At 42.7% G+C, this 25,136-nt stretch overlaps 1 protein-coding gene across 7 annotated transcripts in view; it reads right to left on the bottom strand.

Moving 5' to 3' along the window:
* Nucleotides 1–25,136, bottom strand: part of DOCK7 (dedicator of cytokinesis 7) — a 307,570-nt gene that overhangs the window by 12,655 nt on the left and 269,779 nt on the right. For 4 of the 7 annotated variants that reach the window (XM_077450575.1, XM_077450569.1, XM_077450572.1 and 1 more), the window contains 8 exons: nucleotides 24,845–24,988; nucleotides 23,229–23,360; nucleotides 20,950–20,964; nucleotides 8,930–9,055; nucleotides 6,078–6,167; nucleotides 2,874–3,110; nucleotides 1,268–1,411; nucleotides 83–189 (listed from right to left, as the gene is read on the bottom strand). In XM_077450575.1, coding sequence (XP_077306701.1) covers nucleotides 83–189; nucleotides 1,268–1,411; nucleotides 2,874–3,110; nucleotides 6,078–6,167; nucleotides 8,930–9,055; nucleotides 20,950–20,964; nucleotides 23,229–23,360; nucleotides 24,845–24,988 — 995 coding nt within the window. Of the gene's footprint in view, nucleotides 1–82; nucleotides 190–1,267; nucleotides 1,412–2,873; nucleotides 3,111–6,077; nucleotides 6,168–8,929; nucleotides 9,065–20,949; nucleotides 20,965–23,228; nucleotides 23,361–24,844; nucleotides 24,989–25,136 lie in introns of all 7 variants that reach the window. The other 3 variants (XM_077450571.1, XM_077450574.1, XM_077450573.1) reach the window with 1 other exon arrangement.

The raw sequence follows: 25,136 nt of genomic DNA, 5'->3' as shown, positions 1-25,136 counted from the left end.
CTCATTCCCATAATTTCCTGTATCTGTTGTATAATTTCCTGCCAAATTGCACACAAACCGCCCCATGACAGCAAACACCGACCTTTTAGTAAAATCTTTGAAGCAAAGTCTGAGCTTGTTATGGTGCCGGAAGAGTTTTGGGTCATTCGGAATCTCCGACAGAAATACCTGAGCGACCTCCAACGGACCCTGCAAGAGAAGAGCCATCATAAGAGAACGTCGCAGTGTTGCTTCAATACTACGCGCCACTTAAACCAGGAAAAGCACGCAGATAAGAAATTTCTCAGAATTCCCCGATTTAGCCGCTTGTTCAAGGTCAGCGACTCAACATATACTGTATCTCACCTGATATATTTACTTTACAGCGGTGTTAACCGTTAGGCGAGTGGTTTTTTTTTTCCCTGACCTGCCAGATAATATCATAATGTGCTAGTATGCATCGCATACTAGCACATTATGTGAAACTTACCTGAAAAACAAAGCCCTCCGGCAAAGCGTTGTCACCGCTGGAGGCTGCTTTCATCTTCACCCGTCTTCCTTTCAGGTCCGTAGCAGACTCGGCAGGGGAGGCGCCATTTACGGCACAGAACTCTGAAGGAATGGCACGGGTTGGCCGTTCCTTCAGAGCGCATGCGTCGATTATATCACTGGCTATATGTAATGTAAATACCCCCTAAACGGCGCACGTTTAGAAGATATTTACTCTACCTATAGGCAAGCCTTATTATAGGCTTACCTATACAAGTAAGAGATGGGAGATTACAGACACTTTAAAATGTAAGTTTACCATTTCCCCCCAAAAAATTAAAAGATGACCTAACACCATACACTTTTCCCCACCCTCCTCCCATTGGTCCGCGCCTTACTTCCCTCCGTGGATGATCAGCTGTCACTGCCCACGCAGTCAGTGCAGGGGTCCGGGGATGTGAAAGCCATGGTTTTCTTCCCGGTTGAATTAGAGCAATCTTAATTGGTCATGTATCGGCTGTGACCACAATGACCAATTAGAATCAATCTGATCTGTCCCAGCGCCCCTATAGAAAGAAGAGGAAGAACTGTGACTGACTTTCAAATCCTTGAACCCCTGCACCAGCTATCGGGGGGGGGGGGGGTGAATGCTAATGTTTTCACGAAGGGCAAGAGCAGTGGGGACCAGCGGACACGGTGTACAGTGTCAGTTCACCTTTTCCGACAGAGCTGCAGTAACTGCTGGATGCCATTACCAGTCCCCTGGAACTGCAGTGACTTGTAGGAAAGCGGAACTAACCTGGTTCACTGTGGTCCCTACTGAACCCTGGAGGACCATCTGCAGCATTTTCGGGTCGGCTGGATCTTGGTGGGTGGCAAATGCCAGCTCCTGAGTCTTCTTTTGCATATCTTCTATTGCCACTTCAATTGGAGTGAGGATAATCTGCATCACACACAGGAAACACAAGGAAAAATGGTTACGGATAGAGAAGACTCTGCACTGGGTGCCTTTTGTCCCTAGCACAGGCTACTTTCACAGTCAGGTTAGCTCACGCTCTGAAAAGCAATCCACAGTGGAGCGGTCAGGTGTTAAGCATTCTTTTTTTTCTTAAATGTAATGGAACCAATGCACTGCAGTCCTAAGTCAAACTCTTGTGGCTGTGGCACAGCCCCATTGACTTGAACGGCTTAGTTCGCCTGGCGGTGCCATCTGTCATCTCAGCATGCCACGTTAAATTTGCAGCTGCCGCGACACAAAACACTGTTACCATGACTTGTCGAAAGGGGACTTTAGATGTGTGGGGAAGCTTTGGTAAATCCATGGCTCAACCACTGCCACTGCTCTTAAAGGGGCCCTACAATGCAAGGAAGGGAATAGGAATAAACTCCATTCGACAGTCTAAATCAGTGTTCTGCAAACTGCGGCCCTTTGCTTGCCTTTATCCGGCCCTTGGGGCACTTTTTCTCCCACCAACACCAACATAGGGCATAATTCCTGATACTGACATAAGCATTGGGGCACCATTTCTCCCACTGACCCCAGCGATGGGGCACTATTCCCCCCACTGATGCCAATGGTAGGGCACTATTCATCCCATGGACACCAATGGTCAGGCACTATTCCTCCCACTGACAACAACGGTGGGGCACTTATCCTCCCACTGACAACAACGGTGGGGCACTTATCCTCCCACTGACAACAACGATGGGGCACTTATCCTCCCACTGACACCAACGGTGGGGCACTTATCCTCCCACTGACACCAACGGTGGGGCACTTATCCTCCCACTGACACCAACGGTGGGGCACTTATCCTCCCACTGACGCCAACGGTGGGGCACTTATCCTCCCACTGACGCCAACGGTGGGGCACTTATCCTCCCACTCACGCCAACGGTGGGGCACTTATCCTCCCACTCACGCCAACGGTGGGGCACTTATCCTCCCACTCACGCCAACGGTGGGGCACTTATCCTCCCACTCACGCCAACGGTGGGGCACTTATCCTCCCACTCACGCCAACGGTGGGGCACTTATCCTCCCACTCACGCCAACGGTGGGGCACTTATCCTCCCACTCACGCCAACGGTGGGGCACTTATCCTCCCACTCACGCCAACGGTGCACAGTGATGATATCACCTCTACTTTTACAAGGCAATATCTGTGTTTCCAAATGCATTTGGTGCATACAAAGTAGACTTATCGAATTATTAAAGCTACTGAAGAATAAAGTGAAGTACTCTGTATTTATTGGAAAATGGATAAAAGAAGAAGCAACAAGCGCTGGCTTAGTGCCCACGCTCCTAGAGGCACAGCCTATACCCCCAGAGGTATGCTATGTCTCCCAATTTAACATTCAGAGAATTACAATTTGACACTTTAGTACCCCACACATCCACTTACCTCCTCCTTATGGATGACATTAATGCGGGTTTTGATGTAAGGGAAAGCGTGTGATGTGGTCAGAATCGTCTTCCTCTTGAACTGCTCGTGTAATTCCCCATGCGCTCGCCCGTCCAGCGTGAAGGGGGTGCAGTACATAAATCTGCGCAGATTGTAGTTCTTATCAAAGTAGGTGATTCTGTCTTTCATTTCGTAAGTGTCAAAGTACGGCTCCACATAGGTTATCTGTATGAAGGCCTGAAGAAGAGGTACAATCAAAGCTTAAGAGACTCTCCGCATAAGGAATGTCAGTTCACCAAACTGGATTCTGCGTTTCATCGCAGGATAATTTCTTCTGTAAAAACAAACATTCACTTCATGCTATACCTCAGCCCCCATCTTATAAACACAGCTAGGATTACCCCACTTCGCACCAAAGGATAAAACAAATGTTAATGCCTAAGCACAATTTTGCAACTTTGACATGTGTTAGTAAAACTGCACATACAGTATCATAACTACTTCGTGCATCCAGGTGGATTATACCGGGTTTTTTTTCAGGACAAATTTGTCTTTTATTTGGTAGTAAATGGTTACGGATAGCCATTGTTTTTTTTTTTTTTTATTGTCAAAAGATAACTGGCCCAAAATAGTAAAAAAAAAAAAGAAAATCATTTTTTTTTTTTTAATTTACCTGTATGTGTCTTGTTACTACCATCACCTACCACCAAAGAACAAGCTGTAATAACCTCTCCTGCTCCCGACGATCACGGCGGTACAACATATACGCATGGTATTTGTTGTTTGTAACTGTAGTACAGCCTAGAAGCAATAGTGTGCATTTTGCTTTTTTTTTTTTTTTTTTTTTTGCCTTTTTTCTGTCCTACCTAAAACACACTAAAGCAAACTTAAAAAAAAATAAAAAAATAAAAAAAAAAATCCTGCCCAAAATATACTGACCCTGTCCTTGAGCCTTACTTGACCCAAACACTAACCCTGGCACTGACCTAGATCAAGCCTTGGTCTAGGGATTTTTTTTTTTTTTTTTTTTTACACACACTTTTTTTTCCTCTCTGCAAGGAAAGCAAAAAAGATACATTGTACAGTGCCTTGAAAAAGTATTCATACCCCTTGAAATTTTCCAAAATTTGTTACAACCAAAAACGTAAATGTAATTTATTGGGATTTTATGTGATAGACCAACAAAAAGTGGCTCATAATTGTGAAGTGGAAGGAAAATTATAAATGGCTTTCAAAACTTTTTACAAATAAATATGTGAAAAGTGTGGGGGTGCAAAAAGTGGCTCATAATTGTGAAGTGGAAGGAAAATTATAAATGGCTTTCAAAACTTTTTACAAATAAATATGTGAAAAGTGTGGGGGTGCATTTGTATTCAGCCCCCTTTACTCTGATACCCTTATCTAAAATCTAGTGGAACCAATTGCCTTCAGAAGTCACCTACTTAGTAGAGTTCAACTGTGTGTAATTTAAGCTCTATTTAAATCTGTTCTGTGACGCCCTCAGAGGTTTGTTGGAGAACCTTAGTGAACAAACAGCATCATGAAGGCCAAGGAACACAGCAGACAGGTCAGGGATAAAGTTTTGGAGAAGTTTAAAGCAGGGTTAGGGTATAGAAAAACATCCCAAGCTTTGAAAATCTCATGGAGCGCTGTTCGTCCGTGCTCAATCCGTCATCGGAAAATGGAAAGAGTATGGCACAACTGCAAACCTACCAAGACATGGCTGTCCACCTAAACTGACCAGCCGGGCATGGAGAGCATTCATCAGAGAAGCAGCCAAGAGGTCCATGGTAACTCTGGAGGAGCTGCAGAGATTCACAGCTCAGGGGGGAGAATCTGTCCACAGGACAACTATTAGTCGTCTCTCCACAAATCTGCCCTTTATGGAAGAGTGACAAGAAGAAAGACATTGGTGAAAGAAAGTCATAAGAAGTCCTGTTTGCAGCTTGTGAGAAGCCATGTGGGGGACACAGCAGACATGTGGAAGAAGGTGCTCTGGTCAGATGAATACAAATGCCCCCCCCCACACTTTTCACATATTTGTAAAAAATTTGGAAAACCATTTATCATTTTCCTTCCACTTCACAATTATTTGTCACTTTGTGTTGGTCTATCACATAAAACCCCAATAAAATACATTTAGGTTTTTGGTTGTAACATGACAAAATGTGGAAAATTTCAAGGGGTATGAATACTTTTTCAAGGCGCTGTATCTTTCCGCTGCATTCACAGAGATTAAAAAAAAAAAAAAAAAAAAGAGGCGGGTTTCACAGTGACTGATAACTGTGGCAGCAAATCAGAGGCTACCACGGTGATCAGGTGACCCAGAAGCGAGAGTTCCAGGTCCCGATCGTTAGTACAGGGCCCAGAGCTCTCGGTGAGACCCCGTTCTCTGTGCTGGGAGTGCCCTGTGCGGCATGCTCCCAGCACAAAGGGAGATATGCAAATATGCAGAAAAAAGCAGGAAGGGGTTAAAAAGTCCAATTCTTTATTTTTTTTCACATTTGCTATCCATCCTTTATTTTCTTAGCTGTGGTTCTTTAACTCTCTTTAACTTGTTGTTGCCCCACGTAACACATGTATGGCGACAAAGGGGTGGGCTTTAACTCCCACACGTGGCTAAGCGGTCAATGTTTCTGTGTGGAAAGCGCACTTACTGCAAACTCCCAGTACAGAGATCGAGCTGTCAAAGACAGTTCTCGGGTCCCCAGCAATGATTGGTAGCCAGTGGGGCCAACTCTGGATCATGTGACCATTAAGACAGCCAATCACCGTGGTCACATAATCGCTAACTTCTAAAGTAAAACGACTGCTTTTTTCACACTTCTTTGGTCAAGACATGTAGGGCAGTCCGCTCCAAAAGCATACCAAAGTAGCTCCAGTATCCTTTTTTTGGAGACGACATTGGCGCATTTTTGAATGGCATGTTTTAGAAAATTTTTCAAATGTTTTGTCACAAGATAAAACGCCCATTTCTGTGTGTACTGTGTAACAACGAATGCCACCCAAACGCGCCTTGTGTGTTTTTTTTTCGTGCATTCCAGAAACGTGGGTTGAAACGCGCCATTCCACCCACGTTTCGGATATGCTCACATGCGAACCGGGCCTAAAGTTTCCACATTCAGTAGTCCAGAACACTTCACCTGATGCTGAAGCAATAATATTAAGCTAGGACAAACCGAAATATAGCGCCCGTCTGCTCACCTTGTTTGTGTCTAATTTGCATTTATCCACCGGGTTGGAGTCTTTGATAACTTCCACAGCATCTTCCCCGAATCTCTCGCCGTAGAAGCCCTACACACAGAGACAAAGGTAATTATATCAGACACATGCAAAAAAAATACATAATCCACCTCAAAAAGATAATACACTGCTATTTCATGAACTTCCGTGCCATGTCATGAAACTGCAAGGGTATCCAAGGTTAGGTTTGTGTGGCTACGTTCTCTGTGTGTAGGGCAGCCCATTCATTTCATGGGCTTCCCCATCCTCAAAAATACAGAAAAATAAGTCCTCAACCCTTTTTTTTTTAAAATTGCACCGTGCCACTTGAAGAATTATTGAACCCCCCCCCCATGTCTATTTAAACAAAAAAAACAAAAAAACCTGGAGAGTAGGGTTCTGAGAAAAGTCTATTATTATACAGGATTTATATAAAGCTAACGGTTTATAAAAAGGAGACAATACAGTTACAATACAATAAAATTCAAGAGGGTTTAGAAGGCTCTGCTCAGAAGAGCTTACAATCTAATAAGGTGGGGCAAGTGGTAAAAAAAAAAAAAAAAAAAGGTAGTAACTGTAGGGAATGAGCTGTTGGTAGTGATGGGAGATTAGTTGGAGGTGTGCTAGGCTTCCCTGAAGAGATGAGTTCTCAGGGATCACCTGAAGGCAGCCAGAGTAGGAGAGAGCCGGACAGACTGAGGTAGAGAGTTCCAGAGGATAAGAGAGCCTCTGGAGAAGTCCTGGGGACAAGCATGGCAGGAGGAGACAAGGGGACTTGAGAGCAGGAGGTCTTGAGAGGAGCGGAGAGGACAGTTTGGGTGATTGGAGATGTAGCTCAGGGTAGAATTGTGAATGACTTTGTATGTTGTAGTTAGGATTTTGAAGTTAATAAGTTGGACGATGGGAAGCCAGTGCCCAGCGAATTAAATTCAAAGATATTATATATATATATGTATATATATATACAGTGGTGTGAAAAAGTGTTTGCCCCCTTCCTCATTTCCTGTTCCTTTGCATGTTTGTCACACTTAAGTGTTTCGGAACATCAAACCAATTTAAACAATAGTCAAGGACAACACAAGTAAACACAAAATGCAATTTGTAAATGAAGGTGTTTATTATTAAAGGTGAAAAAAAATCCAAACCATCATGGCCCTGTGTGAAAAAGTGATTGCCCCCTAAACCTAATAACTGGTTGGGCCACCCTTAGCAGCAACAACTGCAACCAAGCGTTTGCGATAACGTGCAATGAGGCTTTTACAGCGTCCTGGAGGAATTTTGGCCCACTCATCTTTGCAGAATTGTCCTAATTCAGTTACATTAGAGGGTTTTCGAGCATGAACGGCCTTTTTAAGGTCATACCACAACATCTCAATAGGATTCAGGTCAGGACTTTGGCTAGGCCACTCCAAAGTCTTCATTTTGTTTTTCTTCAGCCATTCGGTGGTGAACTTGCTGGTGTGTTTAGGATCATTGTCCTGCTGCAGAACCCAAGTTCGTTTCAGCTTGAGTACACGAACAGATGGTCGGACATTCTCCTTCAGGATCTCTTGGTAGACAGCAGAATTCATAGTTCCTTTTATCACGGCAAGTCTTCCAGGTCCTGAAGCAGCAAAACAGCCCCAGACCATCACACTACCACCACCATATTTTACTGTTGGTATAATGTTCTTTTTATGAAATGCAGTGTTCCTTCTACGCCAGATATACTTGGACACACACCTTCCAAAGAGTTCCACTTTTGTCTCATCGGTCCACAGAATGTTGTCCCAAAAGTCTTGGGGATCATCAAGATGTGTTGTGGAGAAATTGAGACGAGCTTTGATGTTCTTTTTGCTGAGCAGTGGTTTTCTCCTTGGAACTCTGCCATGCAGGCCATTTTTGCCCAGTCTTTCCTGATGGTGGAGGCATGAACGCTGACCTTAACTGAGGCAAGTGAGGCCTGCAGTTCCTTGGACGTTGTTGTGGGGTCTTTTGTGACCTCTTGGATGAGTCGTCGCTGCGCTCTTGTGGTAATTTTGGGCAGCCGGCCACTCCTGGGAAGGTTCACCACTGTTCCATGTCTTTGCCATTTGTGGATAATGGCTCTCACTGTGGTTCGCTGGATTCCCAAAGCTTTGGAAATGGCTTTATAACCCTTTCCAGACTGATAGATCTCAATTACTTTCTTTCTCAATTGTTCCTGAATTTCTTTGGGTCTCGGCATGATGTGTAGCTTTTAAGGATCTTCTGGTGGACCTTACTGTGTCAAGCAGCTCCTATTTAAGTGATGCCTTGATTGTGAACAGGTGTGGCAATAATCAGGCCTGGGTGTGGCTAGAGAAATTGAACTCAGGTGTGGACAACCACAGTTATAGTATGTTTTAACAAGGGGGGCAATCACTTTTTCACACAGGGCCATGATGGTTTGGATTTTTTTTCACCTTTAATAATAAACACCTTCATTTACAAATTGCATTTTGTGTTTACTTGTGTTGTCCTTGACTATTGTTTAAATTGGTTTGATGTTCCGAAACACTTAAGTGTGACAAACATGCAAAGGAACAGGAAATGAGGAAGGGGGCAAACACTTTTTCACACCACTGTATATATATATATATATATATTAGTGTTTTTTTTTTTTTAACTGAACAATTTAAACTTCTAACTGAACAATTAGTAGAAACAGAAAATGTTTTATTTTTCAAGTTTGGCTCTGTAATGTGAAGTAAACAGAGAATGTAGAGTCAGTGAAATGTTTATCTCATGATCCCAATCTGATACAAGGAATGGACCCCCTGTAAGAGGACATCCCACTTACACAGGAATGGGGTAGATTAGTGAGTATATTGTACCTCCAGCCTGTGCGAGATCTCAGCCAGCTTAGTTATGGCCGGCTCTTTGTAAACAAACTCCTGTTCGTCTAAGTCTCCAAATCGAGTTCCGTAAAAGCCAACACGGAAGTAGGTGCCAAACATCCTCTTCCCAACCTGTGGAGAGGGAACGGTTAAACACACGTGATTAAAAACAACCAGAAGACAAAAAGCGATCACATATTAACACAGAGTACCAGAGAAGTACACAATCCACTACACAAATTCAACTTCTGTCTATAGTTCAAACATCTACAGGATACATTTTGCAATCCATTGTGCAAGATGGCCACCTCCACTAGGAAATCATTCTTCTTTATGGAAGAACTCCAGTCCAATCTCTATTTTTGAGATTTGAGTGGAGAATGGAGAATCTTCTCTGTGAAAGAAGGGGAAGCAGGGTTTGGTTTCTAGCATTGGTTATCATCAAGACAAGAAACCTCTCCTATGAGGAGCCATAAATATGGCCAGATGTTCTAACTGTTCCTTACTCTATCAAATCCCAGAAACAACATTTTGGTTGGAGCTCCGCTTTAGAGAACTGCCAAGATTACATTCAAAATAATAGCTCACCGCAGTTTAGCAATTGTAAATGTTCCTTTTTGATTTTTACTTGCTTCCTGCTGAAACCAAACCCTTCCTGGGTTTTCTGTAAGGCCTTTTAACCCAAAACTGGCATTTCATTTAAGGGTGGATGCTGGTGGTCAGAATCCCTCACTGGTCTCCACCCTAGAGCCACATGCTCATACTTCAACAATAAGGCTCTGTAACTGAGAAATCCAATGGGGTGGTGGAACTGAAAGCTATTGCTACTGGATCCTCAAAAACATAGGAGGCTAACTAAACATACCAGCATCCACAGAATGCTAAAATAACAGTTTAGGAAGGACTGAGCGTCCCAAATATACTGACTGCTGGGGTCTGATGCCATGTACACACGACCGGTTTTTCTGTCGGAATAAACTCTGAAGGTTTTTCCGACGGAGTTCTGATGGAATTCAGCTCAAGCTGTCTTGCATACACATGGTCACACCAAAGTAGAAAACGGAAGTTCAATAGCCAGTAGCTTCCGTCTCGTACTTGCTTCAGAGCATGCGTTGTTTTTGGTACGTTGGAACAGCATACAGACGAGCAGTTTTCCGGATAGGAATTTGTTCCGTCGGAAAAATATAGAACATGTCCTCTTTCTAGGTCCGTCAGAATTTTCGACGTCTGATGGGGCTTACACATGGTCAGAATATACGATGAAAAGCTCCCGTCTGACCTTTTCTGTCGGAAATTCCGCTCGTGTGTACGGGGCATGAGAGCCACACGTGGAACATCAACAGGCTCTGTACGGTTAGACACCAGGGGTCTTAGGAATAATAATAATAATAAAAAAAATAACCTTTACTTATGGATCCTCTGCTATCCCAGAAGACGGCGCTCCCCCATGCTCTGTCCCTTGGTGTCCTCTCTTCTGGTGCAGGGGTATGTTCCTGACATAAGAGGACCTTAGGCAACCAGAGTGCAGGGGAGAAGATGCTGCCAGGACTGGTCTAGCAGAACAGAGAAATCAGCAGAGGATTGGGCAAGTAAAAGTGCTTTTCCAAGACCCACTGGTCCTAAACGAGTAATTAAATCTTGCAGTGCGGGCGCCAAGGAAAAGTTTTCAGTTTTCTTGGAGTTCAAATTTAACTGAACCAGCTGAGGAGTAAGTAATTGGGATAAGCCATTCACTGTGAGTAAATTTCAGCTTGAGCAGTTGAGGTCTTTAAACATCAGGCTTTTCACAGCAGCTGATAAACAAAAGATACACCAAAAAAAAGGTGCTAACAGCTATAGTGACTGGTTAGAAGGAAGACCACATAATACGTAAAATGCAATTTGAATATTTACATAGACAAATTACAAATTTTACCTTGACTATAACTAATTAAGAAAGCAAGACAATATGGAAAACAAATAATATACATTCATTTGAAACATTTAGTGGGGACATTTTCAGTCTTGCCATGTATAGAAATTTACCCAGAAGCCCCTTCTGGAGAGAGTTATCAGCTTGGAATAACTGCACCTTTATCACAGCAGGTTATTGTGCTAACTATGCCCTAATTCCTGAGCTTGGTGACTATCGATGGTGGCTATCCATAAACCAACTGGAGTTCCAATTTAAGATGAAATGTGCAGAGTAGCGGAAAAAAATTTAAGGGCTCTAGAGTGCTAAGTGTCCTATTATTTTCTGGGGGGAAAAATAATAGCGCAGCTTGAGAGAGGAGATTACACCAATTAGCCAATATAGAGTTGAAAGACAGAATGAAGCCACCATTTTGGTTATTAAATGCATAGTAACCCCCTCTCACTACAGCAGGGGACAAGGAACAATTCACATTCACAACACAAAGGGAGGAAGACTGCGCCAGCCAAGACGTTTACTGCCAGAAAAGAAAAACACATTCTTGGGGTTTTACTAGAACTGACCCAATTTTTTAAAAAATTTGAAAATAAATTTGTAAACTTTTTTTCCCCCCACTTTATTATGTAAAGAGAACCAGTCATGAATGGGCTTAGGCAAGAATCTGAGCATTCAGTCTTAAATTATTAAAATTGTGCAGGCGTATTTATGAATTATTCACATTTGACCCCTTAATTAAAAACTTTATACATTTTGACTCTTTAGCCTGAGAGTCAGCAGGTCACCAGTTATCTGAAGCCTGACATTTGCTGCCTTGTCAACAATTTGAGCTTACACTGTTTTTCAGCCACTGAGTCTGCATAACACCATCAAACAACATAGCCCCAGAGGAAAGTATACGACCACTGGACTTGGTTATTAGAAAATGTGATGGACGCTTGGAAGTGGGGTTAATTTTCCTAAAAATGTAGAGACTGTTCACTTTGCAAAGTGAATGATCACTAGCTAAGTAAGTGGGAGATAGTACGAGTTCCCAATCATGTGCGATTGGGAAAAATTTTGGAATTTTGACTTGCCCGTCAAATCCTTATCTTGGAGTACAGTACAGTACATAGGACTTTTTATCCATAGACCATGTGGTTTTATGCAGGCTAGCATCAGGTGATTGGGCATTGGCAAAAAAAAACTTGCTAGAGACTTAACCAAGCAATCAAGTGTGATTAAATACAAAAAAGTCAAATGTCCTCCAAACGTAATTGTACAGTACAGAACTTGCATTCATAGACCAAGGAACCTCCCCAAGTAATAACCTGAGGGTTAGGCAACAACACAACAAAACATGAATTACCAATAGCCTCATAAGAAAATAGGAGCAAGAACCCAAACACTCAGATGAAAGCTTGAAGCACCTTGCGGTCAATGCTCACATTGACTAAGGTCCAAAAATCCACCTGCTAAAACTTGGAGTAGACATGTGCAAAAGGAAAAAATTTGTTTAGTTTCGTTTCATTTTAATTTGTTAATTCATTAATTTCGTTTAGTTATATTCGTTAACTTCCTTAAATTCGTTTTCGGATTTCGTTTAGTTTTCTACCGAATTCGAAAAAGCGGGCACATTCGAAAATATTTCAACCAAATTCGAAAATATTTCTACCGGATTCGAAATGATTTCAACATGATTCGACATTATTTCAACCGCATTCAAAATGATTTCAACATGATTCCATATTATTTCAACCGCATTCGAAAATATTTTGTCACCCGACTTTAGGGCCATGTATCTCGGGGTTACTTGGTGCTAGAAACTCCAAATTTGGATATATGTAGTACTATTGTGTTTGCATACCAAATTTGGAGTTTCTAGCACCAAGTGATCCCGAGATACGTGGCCCCAAATTCGGGTCACAAAATGTCAAGCACTTTTCTGCAGCAAAGAATGACATTTTGCGACCCGATTTTGGGGCCACATATCTCGGGGTCACATATAGCAAGAAACCCCATGCAAACACAATAGTACTAGCACTACAACATATCCAAATTTGGAGTTTCTAGCACCAAGTGACCCCGAGATACATGGCCCTAAAGTCGGGTCACAAAATATTTTCGAATGCGGTTGAAATAATGTCGAATCATGTTGAAATCATTTCGAATCATGTTGAAATAATTTAGAATGCGGTTGAAATCATTTCCAATCATGTTGAAATCATTTTGAATGCAGTTGAAATAATGTCGAATCATGTTGAAATCATTTCGAATCCGGTATTGAGTCGAATTTCGGCCGAATTCGTTAGCATTGTAATTCGGATGCATCCGAATAATGAAAATTCGTCCGAATTTCGAATCGGAACGAAATGAAATGCACATGTCTAACTTGGAGTAGGTATGAACAAAGGACCAGGTGATAGCTTTGAAAATCTTGGTTACAGATGCTTGATGGTAGAAAGCCAATGAAACAGCAATAGCCCTTGTGGAATGAGTTCTAATAAGGAAGGGGAAAACCCATTCTTTAAGGGCAAAGACCTTAGAATAAAGTTGTATGATCCACCTCCAAGCAGCGTGGGACAATTTCTTTGGCATGTTTTGGGGCAGGAAGAACAATCTCCTCAAGAAGGAAGAAAGAACAGACCATCTTAGGTTTCTCAAAACAAAGTTGTCCTTGTGCAAAACAAGAAAGGGTTCTTTAGAAGACAGAGCTGCCAACTCCGATGTAATGTAATGGTTATACAAATGCACACTAGGGGTGGCCCTAGCAAATTTTGTATAATATAATATAATATAATGTAATATTGCCAGTCTCCAATCACCTGAAGGCAGCATGCATTTTACCCATGGTCCATGAATACATATACGTCCTGTATTGTACAAATAAGGTAAACATACATTTTTTCTCTCCCCATGACTGGATGATTAAAGTAAACACTCCTTTATCTTATTTACTAAGCTAAGTATTACTTTAGCAAATCCGCCCCAATCTTTGAGGTTCAGGTAGTTAGTTGACAGGACAGCAATGGTCAAGTTTCAGGAACCACTAAATAAGGGTCAAGCATAAAACTTTCATAAGTAAATCAGCACAATATTAACACATTTGGACTTAATAGTCAGATTCTTGGTTTGTTCTCCTCATTAAAAATTAATTACATGATGTTTTTCTGTACATAAAATATTCTTGCTTGCTGGCACAGTACGGGAGGGACTATCATTTGTTTTCTTGTTTTTTCTCTTGACTGAAGTTACAAATAGAGAGATATATTCACCAAATCCAACTTACCACAACAGACAAGAGTAAAAAGTGTGGGGAGGAGGGTCAGCAACCGAGGGGACGACAGAGGAAAAAACAGAAATTATTTTCATTAGGGATCGTCCAAAAAAGAAAAAAAAAAGAAATTAAAAATAGAAATAAAAAAAGCAAATGGTAACAAAACAAACAAGGTGAATTTCAATCATGAATTAACCAGTGAGAGGTGGAAACATACAATGAATGGAAAGTTAATTCATGGCTTGAGGAGAGGAACGGAGAGAGTGAGCGTGCAAGAGATACAAGCAGAGGAACCTGTGGATGCCATTGCACATGCTGGTCCTTGCAGTTTCACAACAGCTGTAGACCCATGGAATCGGGTTTAGGAATTGGAGGACGGATTAAAGGAATAGGTGTTAGCATGCAAACAGGATAAAATGAAGGTATTAAAAATATCCTCTTCAGGGGTCGATTTAGTGACAGTCAAAGCCAACCTAAAGTGCAAAGACCCCCATCTGCTAACCTTCCCGGTTCCCTTAAACTCCTAACAGGTGATAAAAGTAAACAATATTTCTGCAGCAGGAACTGCTAATCCGGGATGCCTCTGTAACTGGTTGTGTGACCAAAAGCCTATGTGTAGTTATCTATAAAACCTATGGTATCTACACCTAGTTAAAGATTGAGGCTCAGGCTGATCTTTTCCTTCATCTGGGATCCATTTATGACCTTAGAGGCCCTGTCGGGTCTCTAAACAGATGAAAATTGCAGTTCCGTGCAAGAGAAGCAGCAATTTGTTAACTTTTCTGGCGACCCATGTCTTCTACCTCCTTTAAGGCACTGCAGCTTTCATAAGCCTCTCAGGTGCCAATGCGCCATAGTTTCTTCCTCCTAGCCTTATGGGGGTCACCACTAATGTAGGGATTGAAGGATAGAATCGCCACGCAAGGTGGGAGGTCACAGGCACCTGACACTCCCAGAAATTTTGAACACAGAAGAGGCTGATGGAGGCGGCAAAGCCGGAAAGTAGAGGATCAGGGCTGATACTACCTCTTTGGAGGGAACTGCCAATGGTTTTTCTTTAGAGACCTTAAAAGAGACCACGTTAGCAATTTTAAACGGTGCCCTATCACCAATGCAGAGAAAATATTCAGATCAGGACTATTGCATTTACTCTGCCATTCCTAATCTGCACACTTTTTCCAAGTTAGTGACTCAAGTACACTATATGATCAAAATGTTTGTGGATACCTGACCATCACAACGACTTTGTTTATTTATTACAGGCATTTATATAGCATTGACAATTTACACAGCACTTTACATACTGTACTTTTACACCAGTTCCTGCCCACAAAGAACTTACAGGCTACGTTTCCTATCTCACATACTAGGGAAAATTTATACAGCAGCCAATTAACATACCAGCTTGTCTTTCGGGGAGTGGGAGGCAACCAGATTTCCTGGCGGAAACCCATGCATGTACAGAGAGAACATGTAAACTCCAGCCAGACAAAATCCTAGTTTGGATTTGAACTGGAGACGCCAACACTATATCGCCAAAAGTATATTGGCAAGCCTCAAAATGATTGACTTCAGGCATTTTAAGTGAAGGGTACTTTTAATACTCCAGCATACAAAAACATGTTATACAACTGTGGTCTTCCAACCTTGTGGCAATGGTTTGGGGAAGACCCTTTTCTGTTCCAGCAGGACACTACGCCTGTGCACAAAATTCATAAAGACATGGTTTTAAGAGTTTGGGGTGGGAGAACTCAAGTTGGCTTGCACAGAGCACCTAAACTCAACCTTACTCAACGCCTTTGGAATGAGCAGACCCTTTTCTGTTCCAGCAGGACTCTACGCCTGTGCACAAAATTCATAAAGACATGGTTTTAAGAGTTTAGGGTGGGGGAACTCAAGTTGGCTTGCACAGAGCACCTAAATTCAACCTTACTCAACGCCTTTGGAATGAACTGGAAAGCAAGTTGCATGCCACGTCTTTCCATTAAACATCGCCACCTGACCTCTCAACTGATTCTTTTGGCTGAATGAACACAAATCCCCACAGACACAGTCCAAAATCTTGTGGAAACCCTTCCCAAAAGAATGGAGGCTTTGGTAGTCACAAAGTGGGAGCCAACTAGATATTAATGCTGATTGTTTTGGAATGGGATGTCCAACAAGCTAATATGATGGCCCAAGCTAATGGCGATGGTCCTGAATCCACACATGTTTGACTATATATTGTATTAAATAAGGCTAGAAAGTCATAGTAACAGCCAGGCAACTAGCAGTGGCTTAAGAAGGTGGTCAGCTTCCATCTTTCTCTTTTGACAGGTTTACTTTGAAGTGACTCTGCGGCCTCAGGTATCTAATCTGTCAGTTTCTGCATGCTGTGCTTCATCTTCTACTAAATATACAATATTTTTCTTTGAATCGTCTTTTCAAGCTCTTCAAAACTTCTATTTGAGGTGTTTATTTCCTTTCTGAATACAAAAAACAAATCCTAAGGAAAGTGCACAATCCAATCTTCTCACCCTCCTGGGCAATGGAAATGGAATTAATGCAGATATTTGTAACTAAAAGGCACATAAGGCAAACTACAAAAGGGAAGAGAGATCACTTCTTTATTGCCTGGCTGCAGGTCAAATGGAAATCAGTTAACTGTCAACTTTATATGTGTTCAAGCCTAAAATGTTTTAAAAGTCATTTAACTGTGAGCACATGCTTATGCTTTAGCTATGGGCAAAATTAACTAGTAAATACAGAATAGGAAAGGCTGCTTACCTGTGTGCATAAAGTGTGTTTAGATGACCAGAAAGTTAATTGCTCCACATCCTACTTCATGGTCATCGAGGCCTACCTGAGCACTTCCGAGAATGTTCAAAATAACACCAGCTGCTGCATTCCGTGTGATCTGAGCCAAAGGTAGCCCTGCCCAAATTCACTGATAATTTGTATAGCAGCTAGAGAATTGGGGTTACAGGAGATTAAAACTTCAGAACAGGGACTTCTGGAGGTCCCAATTTAAATGTTAAAATATGGGTTGGGGCCAAGGTTTTCTTTTTAATAAAAAAAAAAAAAGAGCCACAATGAAATGTACACAGTGACCCCCAGCAAATTGCTTCATTCAATGATACTTTGGATGCGTGACAGCTTATAAAACACTGCACACAATCTGAATGGCCCATAAAGTATCGTCTGTTTCCTGATGCTCATCACTTCATGGGAGGGGGTCATGGTGTCTAAAGGGGTCCCCTGTGCAGTGGCCAGAGGGGTCATAATTATAGGTACAGGTTGCAGACAATTATCACACGTCCAATTTTCTTTTTAAGGACTTTTTTCGTGTAACAGTGCATCCAAAAAACAAGCAGACACAGGTAAACAGCCTCTTAAAAGTGAACCTATGCCCCCCCCCCCATGTGTGTAGGTGTTGCTCTACAGATTTATCCCTGAAAAGCCTCTGCGCAGAAACACAACCTCTCCCCAAGGCAATATTAAGCCCTAACATTCAACTAGGTTGGAAGCAGTAGTTCTGGCATTTAAAGGCTGAATGATGGGGGAATGAGTTAGAGTCAGGAGGGGACCAGGGGAAGTTAAAACCCTGCCCGTCGACAGCCTGGGCCTAGGATCAAAGGAGCTCTAAGGGACTGATTTGCAGACTTGACTACTTAAAGGAACCACAATGTGCTGCACGACAGCATTTTTGTTAAGTTAACATGTATCTGTAGCCAAAACCTTTAGACCCCTTTCACACTGGGGCGTTTTTCAGGCGCTTTAGCGTTAAAAAAAGCGCCTGTAAAGCGCTTGAAAGAAGCCTCATCTGCAGACCCAACGTGAAAGCCCAAGTGCTTTAAGAGCCCTTTCACAATGTCAGCGCCCGAAAAATGCTCGTAAAGCGCCGCTTAAACTAGCAGCGCTTTACCAGCGTTTTTCGAGCTTTATTGGGGCGCTTTTAACCCCTGCTAGTGGCCAAATAAAGGGTTAAAAGCGCCCACAAAATGCTGCTGCCAATAGCGTTTTTCAGGCATTTTACAGGCACTTCCCATTGATTTCAATGGGAAGGGGCGCTTTAGGAGCGTTGTTTTCACCGCTCCAAAAGCGCTGCAAAGAAGCTGCTTGCAGGACTTTTTTTTTGACGCTCTGCCAGCGCAGCGCCTCAGTGTGAAAGCACTCAGGCTTTTACATTGGGATTGCAGTTGCAGCTTCTTTCAGGCGCTTTTTTTAACGCTAAAGCGCCTGAAAAACGCCCCAGTGTGAAAGGGATCTCGTGTGAAAGCACTCAAGCTTTTACATTGGGATTGCAGTTGCGGCTTCTTTCAGGCGCTTTTTTTAACGCTAAAGCGCATGAAAAACGCCCCAGTGTGAAAGGGGTCTTAATATGTTTGTTGCCTTGCCCCAATGGAGAGCTCTCCCTTCGCTTCCTGTCCCACAAAGTCAAAGTAAGTTGGGATCTTAAGAGGACAAATTGTCACTGGAACACATGTCCCTGGTGGAAGATTTCCCCTCACCTCCTGTTCCTGACAGCTGCTGGATCCTCCTATAACTATATTTTGGTAACAACGTTCACCAGGACAAATAGTGGGGTTGAATCTTCCAAGTGTGGACCAGGACGTGGCCTCTTACTCTGCTCAAAACAAGTTTTGGCTACAAATACAGTTTAAGCCCTTTTTAGGCCAGGACAGGTTCACCTTGCCTACAGTTTAGAGGGAAATAAATACTACTAGAAAACTTGGTTTAATGAAACGCAGACAACATGCGTTAGCAACAGTGCCACCTTCATGCAGAGGGATTGAGAAAAACAAAGATAGCAGCCTTGAAAAGTCCATCTGTTATTATTTGTAAAGAGATTCTCCGTGGACCTACAGACTTTCTGCCTCCAGTGGAATGGCTTCCTGATATATATAATACTGCTTCATGGTCCTCTCTATGGTGCTGATGTCAGTATGCCTCATTGCCTTTGATGTCAGATGAGTGATCCTATCTCTATCCAACCTGCTCCCTCCACACAAACCTACTGGCTAATGGACTAGGATGGAAAGTCTCACTAGCCATTGGTGATGTGTAGGGGGCAGCAAAGCAGAAAGGGCTAAAACTAGGTCCGGTCGGAATGGCCTAACACTGGGGCAAAATGAGAGCAACGAGTTTTACTCTAGGAAAGCGTCTGCAGTTTATACTAATCAGCAGCTTTTGTTTTCTTTTTTTAAAGGCCAAGTTGAGTTTATGAGTAAAATTACCCATACAGACAAGGGGCCCCAGTAAATCACTGTGCCTTTTTTTGTGCAAAATACAGTCTATTGTGAAAGACAACTTCGCCTCTGCTTACACCTTGAAGCCTGCCAGTCAAACTGCCATATTGTTTTACATTTGCTTGTTCACAATAGGTTCCAGGACAAAGCAGGCGCTCGTTCTCAGCAGCTTTCTTCTCGTTCACAAGCCGTGCATACACAGTGTGCACTCTCTTTCCCTATCTCAGCAATGCTAAGCTGTTGGAGAGCTCCCACTGCGCATGCACTGCTTATGTAAAAGCAAAGCAAGCTTTCGTGAAACGAGTGTCCAAGCTCTGCTATGGACAAGTATGGGAGTATATCGGGTAGGTTTCAGGAATGTCAGTAGAAGCCTACAAGGTGTACCAATCTTATTAAGCCGTATTTCGCAAAATGGCAATTGTAATGTACAGTGTTATAAGTAAGGTAGTTGCGCGCTACTATACTAAAAAGACTAAAACATAGGGTTGCTGCTGCTGTCACCTCTGTGCTCCCACAAAAAACAAGATATAAAGTATATAAAATGAAACAGTGCTGCATAAATAATTATTTAATGCCGCAATGTCTCCTTTATATACTTTGTAATATATTGTGCAATTGATGGGGGGATTGCATATTTTATATTTTCTTATTTAGGGGGAATTGCATATTTTATATTTTCTTATTTAAAGTTGTCTAGTTGCCTCACAATATTCAAGATACAAAAGCCTCCAATATCCTGGTTACTTTAGCTGACCTCACACCAAAGGAATGCCATTACAAACTGACCAGGTTCTTAAAAGATTATTTTGCTTGCAAGGGGAGTTGTCCATTCCTTACACACAGGTCCTATATACTACAGTTATAACTTGGAATATTCAGTCTCATATCAGAGCTGCTTTCATGCATGCGTCTGTGACCATCTGCCACGGCGAGCAAGCGGGAGGGACTCCGTGACAAAACAGCATCTTTAGTTAAGTATTCTTGTTATATTTGCTAATATTACGTGTATTTGTCGTTACCAAATGTTATACTTATAAGTATTTGTGCGATCTCGCTTTGCACATATTGAATACAACCTCAAAACATAAACTATCGTGTGACCGTGAAAACAAAAAAAAGCATTGTAATAAACTGGGACCCCTTTACTCACAAGGTGGACTACGCCTTTAAAGTCTTCTGCAATTTTGCACTTTAGAAATCCAAAATACACTAAAACCATTGTACCGATTTCCCCCAGAGAAAATATTCCCAGGCCAGAAAGCAGAATTATATCACACTATGATCATTATTTGTCCGTTTTGTACCACCAGCGAGTCCCTCTAAATCGACCCCTTGCCCTGGGGCTGAGAGTGGAGAGAGATATTGATGGAAAGAGACAGTTTGATTGGGATGATGAGGAATGTGAAAGTCACTGGTCTGTATTAGTGTAATGTGTATGGATTTACATGCACTATCTGGAACTTTCTCAACTGTTACCGTGATCATAGGAATCCCTGAATGGAGTGTTTAGGTTAATGGATTCAGGTCACAGCAAACAGCAAAACACAAGACCCACCGCTAGCGTGTGTGGGCCCCAACAGGACTCACACCATTAGTGCTCTTTACTGACTGCAGTGATACCTACCTCCCAGCCAGTACTCTGTATAACAAGAAGATAAAAAAAAAAAAGTCACCGGAAGAAAGATTTTAGAATTCGTACAAACACTCAAAGCTGACACAGGCAACCACTGGCTCCAAAGCTGGGCTCAAAACTCAAGCCCCAGGAGGCTTACGCTTTATACCAACCTGGGGGTCACTGGTGGCCTATATAGGATTCAACTGGGATCTTCAGATGACTCATAACTACAGATTACTTACTTGCAAAACATTTTTAAAGATGTCCAGAGCCAAAAAGAGAGTAAAAAAACACGCTTCATGTGACAGTTGAGAACATCAAAGTAGAATTGTTCTAGTTTTTGAATCTTTGTCAGGTTTTTATTGCTGGAAAAGTCAAGGGTTGAAGAGCCACACCAAAGTCCAAATACAAATTTATTCTGATCAGTTCAGAGCAATTAACCAACGTGTTTTCTGTGTGTCCCTTCATCAGGGCTTGAGAATGATAAACAAGCATCAGTTAGACCCCATTCACACCTGAGCGTTTTGTAGCTTGAAGCCTGAAGCTACAAAACGCTAGAGGGGAAAAATTCTATTATTCTCAATGGAGATGGTTCACATCTCCACTACATGTCGCCTGAAGCCGAACGCCTGAAGCTCAAACAAGTTCCAGACCCTTTTTTGTCGCTCGAATTGAGCAGATTTGGGCGTTTTTCTTCTTTTAACATTGGTGACCTTTTGCCCTGCACAAAATCGCGACAAATCGCGGTAAAAAAACTACGCTAATCACGGTAAAAACGCCGCAAAAAACACTTGAAAACGCTACGCTCAGGTGTGAATGCAGCCTTACTCAGGAGTGTGCCCAAAGACTGCCGGTCAAAATACCATGACCCCCAAAGCCTAAGTCCACCCTCAAAGACCTTCTATCCACCCTCGAGTCCTGATAAAGTGGGCACCATTGGAACGTCCAAAATCATTGGCTATTTATGCAGATTCCAAACTTTTTTGCAGAACTGCCTTGTATTAGGATTTCAAAATTTTGACTGAAAAATAAAAAATATAACTGAAGCACCACAGTTGAACTTTGGGGCTCCTTTGTTGCGTGAGAGCGGACAGCTGAGTGTCAAAAAACTGTTACATTGTCACTTTTTCCACACCGTCAGGATGAAACCAATACAGCTCTTGGGATTCCATGCCAACCATACATCTGAAGTTTTTTTTTGGCTGTTCCTGGTCCTCAGGAGCAGAAGCTTCCAATGGGGACACCTGCTTCAATGACATTAGGAGATACCCTTATATTTCCTGTTTCTCCGAACCAGGAAGTGAAGGAAAACCTCTTTGACTGCAATAAAAAACCTGACAGAGGTTTCAACTCTATAATGCTTTAGTTCAGGTATTGTTCCATATAAAATATGCAAGCCCAGTACAGATATTTAACAGCGGTATATATCTGTGGTGCCTATTGCTCTACTTTGGTGGTTCTCAAATTGCAGTCCATTGCCACTACTGGCTGTAAATACAAAGATTACATACATTGGTATTAATGACTAGAATGAGATGCAGGGTTTTCTGTCATAGCCTTTCAAGAACTTGTCCACACCAAATGTTGACATGTTTTAAGCATGTTCAGGAAATCATCAGTGATGACAAATAGGGTTTTTCCTTAACGAGTCAGGGTATAGTTTCCCACATATGGAGCTACATATGGCTACTAGGGGGGGAAATATCAAAACCAACAGTCCACATCAGTGAACTGTGTGAGCCATTTTCCTGATGACCAGAATAATGGAGGAAGGTGGGCTTTTATAAGGTGGGTGTTGAGAACATGGGATATGGGCAATGCAGAGCAGAATATAATCAGGATACATACAGTAGCTTTGTCAAATAATGCCAGGCATAGGTCCTCATCTTTAGTGTCTTTTTTTAAAGTGGGCAACAAAACTTTGCGAACCCATGCTCATCCAAAGGAGACTTAAAGTGAAACTCTGAAGGCCCTAAAAGCTCATGTCATCAGAGAAGGTACTAGCAGATGCCTTTCCGGTACCTGCTGGCTAGTGAAGGCAAGGCTCAAGACAGCCAATGGTAAGGCTCGAAAGATTGCTAGCAAGCTCCTGGGATTGCTCCAGCTCTGTCTCAGTGAACTTATTACAATTCAAAGCTATTGGTTGGATGGATTTACCCTTTAGTCAGACTTATGTTCCCCAACACCCATTCATTTATTTTACCCAACGAGAGAGAAGTGGTGTATGAAAGGAAAATAAACCCCAAAAAATTGGATTGATAGAGACAAGCAGAAAGTGTCCTTGTTACCTGGTGGACAATCTTGCTGAACGCTTCCTGCAGTTTACCGTGAATTGTACAGAGCTTCTTGGCTTCTCGGTTGGCTTCGTGTATAGGGATTAGAACTTTATAAACGTCATTCACGGCCTCATACATGCCGCCCTGAAAGAAAAAAATGGATAAAAGTACAATCAATTTTTTTCAAATGAGCACATGAAAAAAATCCAGCTTTTTGTTGTTGAAAAAAGGTTAGGAAATCCACTATACTGGTGTGTTCTTTTTTTTAAAAGAATAAATAGTGCTGGTATAATGTCCTAAAGTCTGTCTCTATATTATTGTCCCATAAACCATGCAAAGCACAAATCCGCGGGGAGCTCTTGACTGAAACCAAGCAAACTCTGGGGGATGGAAGAGGAGGAAAAGGAGAGAGCAGAGAGACATGAGAGATGTCAGTGATCTGCTGCTTCTCCTTTCACGGTCCATTTAGAGGATGGGGGAAGGTCAAGCCAAGACCGGCAAGTGTTACTTGCAGGTCATGGCAGATGAACAATCAGGTTTTCAAACGTCTCAACTACAGAAGGTAGGTTAAAAGCTCCCATATATGAATTTCATGTGTACCGTTTCCCTGGAGTAAAGCTTCAAACACCACTTATGCCTGGACTTCTAAATTGCACAGAGCGAGATTAGTTTAGAAAAGCAGAAGAGTTACCTACTATGCAGCTGGGAGCAGGGCTGCTGATAGGCCAGTACAACTACCCTGTTGTACCGGGCCCGACCAGCAGAGGGGCCCGGACAACCTGAACAGAAAACTAATTCATGTAAAAAAAAAAAATCCTCCAGGCACCATGACTAAACATCGTCCCCACCAACCCCAACCAAGATCCATTACTACTGCAGCAGCATCTATACATTATGGCATTGGTGGCATGGGTGGCACTGTCTGCAGGTAGTATATGCGTTATGGGCTATAAAGCATGTGCTGCTTGCAGACAGTGCCACCCAAGCTGCCAATGCCACAATGTGCTGCAGACAGTGCCACCCATGATGCTAATGCCATAACACATGTGCTGCCTGCAGAGACAGTGCCCCCCATGCTGGCAATGGCAGCATAATATGGCATTGGCGGCATGGGTGACACTTTCGGCAGGCAGCACATGCGTTATGGCATTAGTGTCATGGGTGGCACTGTCTGCAGCACATTACAGCATGGGTGGCACTGTCTGCAGCACAATATGGCTTTGGCGGCATGGGTGCCTGCAGAGACAGTGCCACCCATACCACCAATGACATAATGTGCTGCAGAGACCGTTTCAAGGCGGGGTCTGGGGAGGGGCCAGGGGTGGAGTCTGAGGTGGGGCAGAAGGAGGGACCAGGGGTGGAGCTGAAGGGGGCTCCATCAGGTAGGCTGTACGGGGCCCCATGATTTCTATCAGCGGCCCTGGCTGGGAGCATATGATGAATGAATTGTCATGAGAGTCTTAACCATGCGTCTACAGCTACAACTGTCTCAGGTACCCATAGTCTGCACCAGGAACCCCATGAATGTTAATACATAAGGCCCGTTCTTGGGAGTCGGTTGCATAGCTTCTGAACAGAGCCCTATAACAGGTCATGAGGGGACATTCCAGGACATAAGCTGTACATACCAAGGAGAACGAAGCTGCAGCCTGTTCCAGGAGCCCCACAAGTCCAGCTTCTGTGAAGTACTTTCCAGAACATATCCCTTCCTCGTCTGGGGACACAACATCATCCGACACTGCGGACTCTTCCAGGACATTGGAGGAAATATTCTGCAGGAGCATTGGGGAACAAGAATCAGTATTGCAAAATTCGTACTAAAATTATAATAGGGTGTACATGAGTCTGCCTAACACATACAAGTTCCTTGTGGAAGCATTTTTGTAGGCAAGATACGATCACTGCCCACTGGAAATGTTT

This window comes from Lithobates pipiens, unplaced genomic scaffold, assembly GCF_037356315.1.
Source record: "Lithobates pipiens isolate NorthernLeopardFrog02 unplaced genomic scaffold, aLitPip1_a1.2 Scaffold_23, whole genome shotgun sequence".
Taxonomy (NCBI): Eukaryota; Metazoa; Chordata; class Amphibia; order Anura; family Ranidae; genus Lithobates; species Lithobates pipiens.
This window is presented reverse-complemented; position numbering and strand designations above follow the sequence as displayed.